Source organism: Oncorhynchus nerka, linkage group LG9b, assembly GCF_034236695.1.
Source record: "Oncorhynchus nerka isolate Pitt River linkage group LG9b, Oner_Uvic_2.0, whole genome shotgun sequence".
Classification (NCBI taxonomy): Eukaryota; Metazoa; Chordata; class Actinopteri; order Salmoniformes; family Salmonidae; genus Oncorhynchus; species Oncorhynchus nerka.
Genome location: NC_088424.1, coordinates 54,438,552 through 54,452,308, shown reverse-complemented (window position 1 = coordinate 54,452,308; position 13,757 = coordinate 54,438,552). Strand labels below are relative to the sequence as shown.

Genomic DNA, 13,757 nt, shown 5'->3' with positions numbered 1-13,757 from the left:
ATAAAATGGTGTATATGGTCATTTTTAGATATACAGGGTAAAGTTCATATTTTTGTAAATCGCTTTTGCGAGGCCAAAGCTGGAATACAAAAGAAACTCACGAAACACTTCCAAATGGTCAAAACCATTTTGTTTTGAGATGGGGATGAAATCGAATGTTGTGCTATATATTCATTTTCTATGTCATAGCTAATTAAAACGATAAATATTGATTCATTAGCAGCTCAAACATTTAATCTGCAAAAATGACAAGTTAATTAGTGGGTGATGGTGATTTCACAAACATAGTAGGGGGAAAAAAACAGGCTACACCCCCCCCCCCCCCTAGTGGGGTGGTAGAGGTCTCGTCTCCCTTATGGCTCAGCTCATAGTACATCATTTACACACACACCCACACCCATAGTAAATACACCATAGACATACAGTGCCTTCGGAAGGTATTCAGACCTCTTCACTTTTTGTTACAGCTTTATTCTAAAATGGATTGAATAGTTTTTTTCCCTCATCAATCTACACACAATATCCGATAGTGATAAAGCAAAAACATGTTTAGAAATGTTTGCCAATTTCATAAAAATTAAAAAACTGAAATATTGCATTTACATAAGTTGAAGTTGAAGCACTTTTGGCATCAAGTCTTCTTGGGTATGATGCTACAAGCTTGTCACACTTGTATTTGGAGAGTCCCTGCCACTGACAAAACATCGCCACAGCATGATACTGCCACCACAATGCTTCACCATAGGGATGGTGCCATGTTTCCTCCAGACGTGACGCTTGGCATTCAGGCCAAAGAGTTCCATCTTGGTTTCATCAAACCAGAGAATCTTGTTTCTCATGGTCTGATAGTCCTTTAGGTGCCTTTTACTGAGGAGTGGCTTCCATCTGGCTACTCTACCATAAAGACCTGATTGGTGGAGTGCTGCAGAGATGGTTGTCCTTCTGGAAGGTCCTCTCATCTCCACAGAGAAATTCTAGAGCTCCAACAGAGTGACAATTGGGTTCTTGGTCACCACCCTGACCAAGGCCCTTCTCCCCTGATTACTCAGTGTGGCTGGGCGGCCAGCTCTAGGAAGAGTCTTGGTGGTTCCAAGCTTATTCTGTTTAAGAATGATTGAGGCCATTGTGTTCTTGGGGACCTTCATTGCTGCAGAAATGTTTTGGTGCCTCAGATCTGTGCCTAGACTCCAATCAAGTTGTAGAAACATCTCAAGGATGGTCAATGAAAACAGGATGCACCTGAGCTCAAGTTCGAGTCTCATAGCAAAAGGTCTGAATAATTATGTAAATAAGGTATTTCTGTTTAGAATTTATAAACTTTAACACTGAAATTACAGAAAATATTAATTATGACCACTTCCTTCCATTTCAATATTCGATAAAGGTGTTGATTTAATTTAACAATATTTTCTCATATTTTTCACCAAACAATGAAGGAGAGTTATCTAATTACAAGGGGGCTAATAGTGACCTGATTCCGTAAACTAGGCGTATGTCGCAAGTCACGACATCACAGGAGAGCCGTTTGAACGCAAAAAATACATTTTTACCAAAATGTTGTTTTTTTGCAGAATTTAAAAAAAATAGATATATTTTTTTTATTTCACCTTTTATTTAACCAGGTAGGCAAGTTGAGAACAAGTTCTCATTTACAATTGCGACCTGTCCAAGATAAAGCAAAGCAGTTCGACACAAACAACGACACAGTTACACGTGGAGTAAAACAAACATACAGTATAAACAAGTCTATATACGATGTGAGCAAATGAGGTGAGATAAAGGAAGGTAAAGTCAAAAAAAAGGCCATGGTGGCAAAGTAAATACAAAATAGCAAGTAAAACACTGGAATGGTAGATTTGCAATGGAAGAATGTGCAAAGTAGAAATAAAAATATTGGGGTGCAAAGGAGCAAAATAAATGAATTAAATACAGTAGGGAAAGAGGTAGTTGTTTGGGCTAAATGATAGGTGGGCTATGTACAGGTGCAGTAATCTGTGAGATGATCTGACAGCTGGTGCTTAAAGCTAGTGAGGGAGATAAGTGTTTCCAGTTTCAGAGATTTTTGTAGTTCGTTCCAGTTCGTTCCAGTCATTGGCAGCAGAGAACTGGAAGGAGAGGCGGCCAAAGAAATAATTGGTTTTGGGGGTGACTACAGAGATATACCTGCTGGAGCGTGTGCTACAGGTGGGAGATGCTATGTTGACCAGCGAGTTGAGATAAGGGGGCTTTACCTAGCAGGGTCTTGTAGATGACATGGAGCCAGTGGGTTTGGCGACGAGTATGAAGCGAGGGCCAGCCAACGAGAGCGTACAGGTCGCAATGGTGGGTAGCATATGGGGCTTTGGTGACAAAACGGATTGCACTGTGACAAATGCCATCTCGAACATGTGAACTTTCATGTGCCTTAATATCAAATGTTTATGCCATCTGTAAATACGAATAATATTGTTCAGTTACGAGCCTAGTTGGTTTAGCCACTGAAAAACAGAGCAACCTTCCTGGTAGCCTTGATTTGCTGAGATAATGAGTGGGCTGGACATGCCGAGAGATGAGTTTGGATTGGTCTTCCATATAGCACACGTCTGTCTATTGGAGTTGGTCAGTATGTCTAGGTAATTGTGTCAAACGCGGCTTTAAAAAAAAAGGTATTGTGTAGTAAAACTGCATAAACCTAATGTCAAGTTAAAGTGTACTGTTAGCTCGCTAACGTTATGTGTATGCTCGCCACTTTCCGAAGGACTGAGGTGCGTCCTAGTGTGCCAGAGTGCACAATAACTGATACATTTTTGAATGCTCAACACCCGTCTAATTTGTCTGGAGTCAGTAAACGTTGGCAAAGAAAGATAAATTAAATTGTTGCCAGCAGCAACTAGCCAGCAGGTTAGTCACCAACGCTCTGGAAAACAGCCTAACCAGCTCTGCTAGGGGGAGTAAAATAGTCAGTGGGGTGTTCTCTCATTATGTGTCTGGAAGTAGCTAGCCAATGTTAGCCAGTTAGCTTGGGTGCTTGACTGTCGTTGTTAGGTCAGAGCGTCCCGTGTGCTCTGAATTTACGAACGGACAATGTGACAGCACAGTTGCGGTCACCAACGTGCTGGATAGCATACTGTAACAGCCTAACCAGCTCTGCAAGGGTGAGTAATGTTCAGTGAGCTGTTCTCTCTCTCTTAGATGTCTGGAAGTAGCTGGCAAGTTAGTACGGAATGGTTGGATCAACCCTTAAAGAGATGGGTGGGGCTAAGGCTCAAGAGGGTGTGAACAATGCTGAATGGGTGGGGCTAAGGCTCAAGAGGGTGTGAACAATGCTGAATGGGTGGGGCTAAGGCTCAAGAGGGTGTGAACAATGCTGAATGGGTGGGGCTAAGGCTCAAGAGGGTGTGAACAATGCTGAATGGGTGGGGCTAAGGCTCAAGAGGGTGTGAACAATGCTGAATGGGTGGGGCTAAGGCTCAAGAGGGTGTGAACAATGCTGAATGGGTGGGGCTAAGGCTCAAGAGGGTGTGAACAATGCTGAATGGGTGGGGCTAAGGCTCAAGAGGGTGTGAACAATGCTGAATGGGTGGGGCTAAGGCTCAAGAGGGTGTGAACAATGCTGAATGGGTGGGGCTAAGGCTCAAGAGGGTGTGAACAATGCTGAATGGGTGTAGACAAAGAAGGGCTCTCCTATAGTAGTGCCAAAACATTGAAAGACCGTTTTCTCAAAAGTGAGTTTACAAGTCTATCAACTTTCAATTACTTTCCCATTGTTTACTCAAATGCAGTGTATGATATACCATTTTGTAGCTCGGAGTCTCTACTTTTATCCATTTGTAAAGAAAAAAATTTTAAAACAGAAATTCAAATGTTGCTACATAAGACCGAATCCAGGTGGTGAGTCACAATATTACGTTTTTGTATACGGAGAAACTGACTAACTCTTACAGCTTGAGCAGGCCTGGGCAAAGGCCGGTCCGGGGGCCCTATGTGGCCCGCGACCTGATTCAATACGGCCCGTGGAATCATGCTTTTATTTATTATTCAAATAAAAAGACCAATGAATACTTGTATTTGTGTAATGATTTAATTACCACCGCTTGTGGGACATTTTTCTAGTTAAAGACCCGCCTTATCTCAGCTCACTGGTCACCATAGCAACACCCACCCGTAGCACGCGCTCCGGCAGGTATATTGCACTGGTCATCCCCAAAGCCAACACTTGCTTTTGCCGCCTTTCCTTCCAGTTCTCTGCTGCCAATGACTGGAACGAATTGCAAACATCTCTGAAGCTGGAGACTCATATCTCCTTCACTAACTTTAAGCATCAGCTGTCAGAGCAGCTAACCGATCACTGTACCTGTACTCAGCCAATCTGTAAATAGCACACCCGACTGCCTCACCCCCATATTATTACTTACCTTCTTGCTCTTTTGCACCCCAGTAGCTCTACTTGCACATCATCATCTGCACATCTATCACTCCAGTATTAATGCTAAATTGTAATTATTTTTACCTCTAGGGCCTATTTATTGCCTACCTCCCTACTCTTCTACATTTGCACACACTGTACATAAATAGAAACATCTTTCCTTTATTTTGTTATTGACTGTACGTTTGCTTATGTGTAACTCTGTGTTGTTTGTGTCACACTGCTTTGCTTTACCTTGGCCAGGTCGCAGTTGTAAATGAGAACTTGTTCTCAACTGGCCTCCCTGGTTAAATAAAGGTGTTCTCAACTGGCCTACCTGGTTAAATAAAGGTGTTCTCAACTGGCCTACCTGGTTAAATAAAGGTGTTCTCAACTGGCCTACCTGGTTAAATAAAGGTGTTCTCAACTGGCCTACCTGATTAAATAAAGGTGTTCTCAACTGGCCTACCTGGTTAAATAAAGGTGAAATAAAGATAAAATAAAAAGGCACGTATAAATAACTGCACGAGGACAGTGACTGACAGGCTGACACACACTTCAGTTACAAATAGTAGCTCGCTAGAAATTGGGCAAAAATTAGTTTTTGGAGAAAGTAGTCAATGAATGTAGGGTGTTCCAGCAAGAGTGTACATCGAAATATTTCTTTGAGGTACCAGGGAACGCTGTGTGCAAAGTTAGCATCGCTGTCTTGAATGACTAGAACTTCCAGACGAAGCATGCAGAGAAATATAGGAATATGTCTTCTGAGCAGAGGGCAATTGCATCAAAAGAGTTGCTTTCTCAGTTGCAAAAGCAGCAAGGAGTTTTCACAAAACTGCATTCAGCAAACAGAATTGCGATATGTACTGTCCCACAAAATTGCTAAACATAGCAAGCCATTCGCTGAGGGTGAATTCATTAAAGATGTTTAATTGACTCTGCAGTAATACTTTGCCCCGACAAGAAAGCTGTTTGAAAATTGGGGTTATAAATAATTAATTATTAATTCTAAATAATAAAGAGGGGACAAAACACACATCACGACAAGAGATAACACTACATAAAGAGAGACCTAAGACAATAACATAGTAAGGCTGCAAAACATGACAACACAGCAGTAGCAACACAACATTACAACAACATGGTAGCAACACATGGTAGACAACAGCACAAAACATGGATGCACAAACATTATTGTGGCACATTTGACAACTAAACACAAATGTAATGGCAAGAAGGTAGAGACAACAATACATCATGCAAAGCAGCCACAACTGTCAGGAGTGTCCATGACTGAGTCTTTGAATAAAGAGATTGAGATAAAACTGTCCAGTTTGAGTGTTTGCAGCTCATTCCAGTCGCTAGCTGCAGCAAACTGAAAAGGAGTGACCCATGGATGTGTGCTTTGGGGACCTTTAACATAATGTGACTGGCAGAGCTGGTGTTGTATGTGGAGGATGAGCGGGGTTAGTCACATTAGATGGGGTGGGAGATGAGGAAATGTTGGACAGTCAAGGCGGCATGGCTGAGTCAAATAGGAATCCTGACTTAATGAAGTGGTGATTAAAGAGCTCAGCCATGTGCTTCTTGTCAGTAACAACCAAATCAACATTAAGGGACATGGGCAGCTGTGAGGAGGAGAGTTTATTCTTCAGGTCTTTAACCGTTTCCCAGAACTTCTTGAGGTTAGACCCACAGAGAGAGAACTCCTTCTTAAAGTATCTAAATTTCACCTTCCGGATAGCCTGAGTGCACTTATTCCTCATTTGCCTGGACGAGAACCAGTCATTCTGAGTATGCGTTTGCTGAGCCTTTCGCCAATGCAATTCTTGTGGTGGAGTAACTCTGCAAGATCACGGTCGAACCAGGGGCTGAACCTGTTTTTAATTCAAGTTTTCTTTATGGGGGCGTGTTTGTTAACAATACCATTGAAAATATTAAAAAATAAGGTCCAAACGTCAAGCTGATTCTATACCATTTTACAGAGACCAGGTCATGAAGGAAGGCTTGCTCATTAGTTTTTTTAGCAATCGTCTATGACAAATCAGGACAGGTCGTTTCACTGAGCAGCCATTACGAACACAGGCTAAGAATGACTAACTCTTACAGCTAGAGGGTTAGTTAGTTAGCTAGTTTGTCATTCTTACCCAACTAACACACTAGCTGTAAGAGTTAGTTAGTAAGACTGACTAACTCTTACAGCTAAACGGTAAGAATGGCTAACTCCTACAGCTAGAGGCTAAGACTGACTGGCTAACTCCTACAGCTAGAGGCTAAGACTGACTGGCTAACTCCTACAGCTAGAGGCTAAGACTGACTGGCTAACTCCTACAGCTAGAGGCTAAGACTGACTGGCTAACTCCTACAGCTAGAGGCTAAGACTGACTGGCTAACTCTTGCATCTAGTGGGTAAGACTGACTAACTACTGTCATTAATTATTTATTTAACCCGTTTCTTAATTAAAACACTGGTTGCATTTAGAATGCACTATACAGTTACAAAACATTACATAACATTGTTTCTTGTTCTGCTAAGGTGCCTGCAACCAGATGTGTCCCCTCATTGATCAGAAGCTTGAGAGCACTGACAGGTACGGTATTCAGCTTACACCTTGCTGACTGACTAGTTGACTGACTGGTTGCTTGGCTGACTGACTGGTTGCTTGGCTGACTGACTGGTTGCTTGGTTGGTTGACTGACTGACTGACTGACTGACTCCTGTGTTTCAGGAAGCATTCAGAGCTGTCAGAGCTGAATGTGAAGTTGATGGAGGCTCTGTCTCTTTATGCTAAGCTTATGAATGAGGACTATGCCATGTACACAAAGCTACAGACCCAGCAGTACTACATGCATCAATCTGCCAACACAGCACAACAGGTAGGTCACTCATCCCTCTCTCTTTCTTGCCCTCTCTCGTTCTTTCTCAAAATGCGGCCCACCAATGCACGGTAGAAAGATAAAAATGTATTGCTGGTTCCCGAGTGGTGCAGTGGTCTAAGGCATGGGATCAATATTTATTTAATTAATTGTTTGTTTATGTATAACTGAGGATGATTAAATATGCCTCTCATTACCAAGCGGTCTCTTTTTGTGTGTAAATTTTATATTGCATCTCAGTGCAAAAGGAGTCACTCAGTCCCTGGTTTGAATCCAGGCAGTATCAAATCCGGCCGTGATTGAGAGAGACTACAGAACCTGTATATGAAAGGCAGTGGTAATGTGGGAGGGTTGAGAGAGACTGAGAGAGACAGAACCTGTATATGAAAGGCAGTGGTAACGTGGGAGGGTTGAGAGAGACTACAGAACCTGTATATGAAAGGCAGTGGTAATGTGGGAGGGTTGAGAGAGACTACAGAACCTGTATATGAAAGGCAGTGGTAACGTGGGAGGGTTGAGAGAGACTACAGATCCTGTATATGAAAGGCAGTGGTAACGTGGGAGGGTTGAGAGAGACTACAGATCCTGTATATGAAAGGCAGTGGTAACATGGGATGGTTGAGAGAGACTACAGATCCTGTATATGAAAGGCAGTGGTAACGTGGGAGGGTTGAGAGAGACTACAGATCCTGTATACAGAACCTGAAAGGCAGTGGTAATGTGGGAGGGTTGAGAGAGACTACAGAACCAGAACCTGTATACAGATGAAAGGCAGTGGTAATGTGGGAGGGTTGAGAGAGACTACAGAACCTGTATATGAAAGGCAGTGGTAATGTGGGAGGGTTGAGAGAGACTACAGAACCTGTATATGAAAGGCAGTGGTAACGTGGGAGGGTTGAGAGAGACTACAGATCCTGTATATGAAAGGCAGTGGTAATGTGGGAGGGTTGAGAGAGACTACAGAACCTGTATATGAAAGGCAGTGGTACAGAATGTGGGAGTGGTTGAGAGAGACTACAGAACCTGTATATGAAAGGCAGTGGTAACGTGGGAGGGTTGAGAGAGACTACAGAACCTGTATATGAAAGGCAGTGGTAATGTGGGAGGGTTGAGAGAGACTACAGAACCTGTATATGAAAGGCAGTGGTGATGTGGGAAGGCGTGGGAGGGTTGAGAGAGACTACAGATCCTGTATATGAAAGGCAGTGGTAACGTGGGATGGTTGAGAGAGACTACAGATCCTGTATATGAAAGGCAGTGGTAACGTGGGAGGGTTGAGAGAGACTACAGAAGATCAGTGGTAATGTGTATACAGAACCTGTATAAAGGCAGTGGTAATGTGGGAGGGTTGAGAGAGACTACAGATCCAGAACCTGGGAGGGTTGAGAGACTATGAAAGGCAGTGGTAATGTGGGAGGGTTGAGAGTATAGACTACGTGGGATGGTTGAGAGAGACTACAACCTGTATATGAAAGGCAGTGGTAATGTGGGAGGGTTGAGAGAGACTACAGAACCTGTATATGAAAGGCAGTGGTAATGTGGGAGGGTTGAGAGAGACTACAGAACCTGTATATGAAAGGCAGTGGTAACGTGGGAGGGTTGAGAGAGACTACAGATCCTGTATATGAAAGGCAGTGGTAACGTGGGATGGTTGAGAGAGACTACAGATCCTGTATATGAAAGGCAGTGGTAACGAGGGGAGGGTTGACGTGGGAGGTTGGAGAGACTACAGATCCTGTATATGAAAGGCAGTGGTAATGTGGGAGGGTTGAGAGAGACTACAGAACCTGTATATGAAAGGCAGTGGTAATGTGGGAGGGTTGAGAGAGACTACAGATCCTGTATATGAAAGGCAGTGGTAATGTGGGAGGGTTGAGAGAGACTACAGAACCTGTATATTTTAATTTGGTAAATCAGCTTGTTTCTTAACCAGGCACTAGAAGGCTGGTGGTGACTGGTTAGCTACAGGGAAGCAATTACTGACTTAGCAGACGACCACCACCAGTTTGTGATAGTAGTAAGGATGAAATACAGCTATTTGACAAGACCACCTTCAACTTTTTAATGAGGTAACTTTTGGTCTATACGTTTGGTATTCAGAACCCTTGACTTGTTCCACATTTTGTCCTTATTAGAGGTCGACCGATTATGATTTTTCAACGCCGATACCGATTATTGGAGGACCAAAAAAGGCTGATACCGATTCATCGGCTGATTTAAATAAATAAATATAATTATTTTTTTTTTTTTGCAATAATGACAATTACAACCATACTGAATGAACACTTATTTCAACTTAATATGATACATCAATAAAAATCTATTTAGCCTCAAATAAATAATGAAGCATGTTCAATTTGGTTTAAATAATGCAAAACAAAGAAGAAAGTAAAAGTGCAATATGTGCCATGTAAAAAAGCTCAAGTTTAAGTTCCTTGCTCAGAACATGAGAACATATGAAAGTTGGTGGTTCATTTTAACATGAGACTTCAATATTCCAAGATAAGAGGTTTTCGGTTGTAGTTAATATAGTATTTGTAGGACTATTTCTCTCTCTATACCATTTGTATTTCAAATACCTTATGACTATTGGATGTTCTTATAGGCACTTTAGTATTGCCAGTGTTACAGTATAGCTTCCGTCCCTCTCCTCGCCCCTACCCGGGCTTGAACCTGGAACACATCGACAACAGCCACACTCGAAGCAGCGTCGCTCCACAAAAGCCGCAGGCCTTGCAGAGCAAGGTGAATAACTACTCCAAGTCTCAGAGCGAGTGACGTTTGAAATGCTATTAGCACACACCCAGCTAACTAGCTAGCCATTTCACATCGTTACACCAGCCATTAGGCTGATAGGCTTGAAGTCATAAACAGAGCTGTGCTTGCGAAGAGCTGCTGGCAAAACGCAGGAAAGTGTTGTTTGAATGAATGCTTACGAGCCTGCTGCTGCCTACCATCTCTCAGGCAGGCTGCTCTATCAAATCATAGACTTAATTATAACATAACACACAGAAATACGAGCCTTTGGTCATTAATACTGTCGAATCCAGAAATATTGCACAACCTTCAATGTTATGTCATAATTACGTAACATTTTGGCAAATTAGTTCGCAATGAGCCAGGCTGCCCAAACTGTTGCATATACCCTGACTCTGCGTGCAATGAACTCAAGAGAAATTAAACAATTTCACCTGGTTAATATTGCCTGCTAACCTGGATTTCTTTTAGCTAAATATGCAGGTTTAAAAATATATACTTCTGTGTATTGATTTTAAGAAAGGCATTGGCGTTTATGGTCGTCCAACAATTGTGCTTTTTCCGCAATTGTGCTTTTGTTAAATCATCCCCCAGCGTTGCATCGATTTTATGCAACGCAGGACGCGCTAGATAAACTAGTAATATCATTAACCATGTGTAGTTATAACTAGTGATTATATGCAACGCAGGACGCGCTAGATAAACTAGTAATATCATTAACCATGTGTAGTTATAACTAGTGATTATATGCAACGCAGGACGCGCTAGATAAACTAGTAATATCATCAACCATGTGTAGTTATAACTAGTGATTAGACACGCTAGATAAACTAGTAATATCATCAACCATATGTAGTTATAACTAGTCATTATGATTTATTGTTTTTTTATAAGATAAGTTTAATGCTAGCTAGCAACTTACCCTGGCTTCTACTGCATTTGCGTAACAGGCAGGCTCCCCGTGGAGTGCATTGAGAGGCAGGTGGTTAGAGCGTTGGACTAGGTAACTGTAGGGTTGCAAGATTGTATCCCCTGAGCTGACAAGGTGAAAATATGTCGTCCTGCCCAAGAAAATTGTGCTGTCTGGTTTGCCTGGTCTGTCTGGTTTGCCTGGTTTGTCTGGTCTGTCTGGTTTGTCTGGTTTGCCTGGTCTGTCTGGTCTGTCTGATTTGTCTGGTCTGTCTGGTCTGTCTGTCTGGTCTGTCTGGTTTGCTTAATATTAGGAAGTTGAAAATATTTCTACTTTTACTTTTTTTGATACTTACTAATACTAATTTTTATCATAGGTACACTTCAACTGTGAAAGACTGAATCTAAAACAAAAATCCAGAAAATCGCATTGTATGATTTTTAAGTAATTCATTTGCATTTTATTGCATGACATAAGTATTTGATCAACTACCAACCAGTAAGAATTCCGACTCTCACAGACCTGTTAGTTTTTCTTTAAGAAGCCCTCCTGTTCTCCACTTGTTACCTGTATTAACTGCACCTGTTTGAACTCGTTACCTGTGTAAAAGACACTTGTCCACACACTCAATCAAACAGATTCCAACCTCTCCACAATGGCCAAGGCCAGAGAGCTGTGTAAGGACATCAGGGATAAAATTATAGACCTGCACAAGGCTGGGATGGGCTACAGGACAATAGGCAAGCAGCTTGGTGAGAAGGCAACAACTGTTGGCGCAATTATTAGAAAATGGAAGAAGTTCAAGATGACGGTCAATCACCCTCGGTCTGGGGCTCCATGCAAGATCTCACCTCGTGGGGCATGATCATGAGGAAGGTGAGGGATCAGCTCAGAACTACACGGCATGACCTGGTCAATGACCTGAAGAGAGCTGGGACCACAGTCTCAAAGAATTAGTAACCATTAGTAACACACTACGCCGTCATGGATTAAAATTCTGCAGCGCACGCAAGGTCCCCCTGCTCAAGCCAGCACATGTCCAGGCCCGTCTGAAGTTTGCCAATGACCATCTGGATGATCCAGAGGAGGAATGGGAGAAGGTCATGTGGTCTGATGAGACAAAAATAGAGCTTTTTGGTAAAAACTCCACTCGCCGTGTTTGGAGGATGAGTACAACCTCAAGAACACCATCCCAACCGTGAAGCATGGAGGTGGAAACATCATTCTTTGGGGATGCTTTTCTGCAAAGGGGACAGGACGACTGCACCGTATTCAGGGGAGGATGGATGGGGCCATGTATTGCGAGATCTTGGCCAACAACCTCCTTCCCTCAGTAAGAGCATTGAAGATGGGTTGTGGCTGGGTCTTCCAGCATGACAACGACCCGAAACACACAGCCAGGGCAATTATGGAGTGGCCCCATAAGAAGCATCTCAAGGTCCTGGAGTGGCCTAGCCAGTCTCCAGACCTGAACCCAATAGAACATCTTTGGAGGGAGCTGAAAGTATGTATTGCCCAGCGACAGCCCCGAAACCTGAAGGATCTGGATAAGGTCTGTATGGAGGAGTGGGCCAAAATCCCTGCTGCAGTGTGTGCAAACCTGGTCAAGAACTACAGGAAACGTAAATGCAAACAAAGGTTTCTGTACCAAATATTAAGTTCTGCTTTTCTGATATACCAAATACTTATGTTAATGTAATGGTTGTCGTCGTTGGAAGGAGAGGACCTGAAGCGCAGCGTGGTAAGTGTTCATCCTTTTTTTTAAATCAAACTGAACACTTTACAAATACAAAATAACAAAATGAAAACCGAAACAGTTCTATCTGGTAGACACACAGACTGAAAATAACCACCCACTAAACACAAAAGGAAAACAGGCTACCTAAATATGGTTCTCAATCAGGGACAACGATAGACAGCTGCCTCTGATTGAGAACCATATCAGGCCAAACACAGAAATAGAAAATATAGAAATGCTAACAGACTGCCCACCCCCACTCACGCCCTGACCATACTAAATAAAGACAAAACAAAGGATTCAAGGTCAGAACGTGACAGTACCCCCTCCCCCTGTCAAGGTGCGGACTCCGGCCGCAAAACCTGAACCTATAGGGGAGGGTCTGGGTGGGCGTCTGTCCACGGTGGCGGATCTGGCGCGGGACGTGGTCCCCACTTCACCACAGTTTTTCTCCGCCTCATTGTCCGTGGCCTCTTACGAGCGGCGACCCTCGCCACCGACATCTGACTGGGGACCCCAGAAATGGGTCCCGAACAGGCGGGAGGCTCCGGCGGCGCCGGGCAGGCGGGAGCACATGTAGGGAGAAGACTGAGAGACAGCCTGGTGCAGGGGGCTGCCACCGGAGGGCTGGTGCGTGCAGGCGCACTGGAGCTCTTGAGCACCAAGCCTGCCCAACCTTACCTGGTTGAATGCTCCCCGTAGCCAGGCCAGTGCGGCGAGGTGGAATAGCCCGCACTGGGCTGTGCTGGCGAACCGGGGACACCATGCGTAAGGCTGGTGCCATGTACGCCGGCCCAAGGAGATGCACTGGGGACCAGATGCGTAGAGCCGGCTTCATGGCACCTGGCTCGATGCCCACTCTAGCCCGGCCGATACGAGGAGCTGGAATGTACCGCACCGGGCTATGCACAAGCACCGGGGACACCTTGCGCACCACCACATAACACGGTGCCTGCCCGGTCCCTCTCTCTCTCCGGTAAGCACGGGGAGTTGGCTTAGGTCTCCTACCTGACTTAGCCACACTCCCTGTGTGCCCCCCCAAGAAATGTTTGGGGCTTCCTCTCGGGCTTCCAGCCGCGCTTCCGTGCTTC

At 43.8% G+C, this 13,757-nt stretch overlaps 1 protein-coding gene across 5 annotated transcripts in view; it reads left to right on the top strand.

The window, feature by feature from the left end:
- Nucleotides 1–13,757, top strand: part of stam (signal transducing adaptor molecule (SH3 domain and ITAM motif) 1) — a 50,214-nt gene that overhangs the window by 28,474 nt on the left and 7,983 nt on the right. For all 5 annotated transcript variants that reach the window (XM_029648848.2, XM_029648847.2, XM_029648846.2 and 2 more), the window contains 2 exons: nt 6,921–6,975; nt 7,114–7,261. In XM_029648848.2, coding sequence (XP_029504708.1) covers nt 6,921–6,975; nt 7,114–7,261 — 203 coding nt within the window. The remainder of the gene's footprint in view (nt 1–6,920; nt 6,976–7,113; nt 7,262–13,757) is intronic.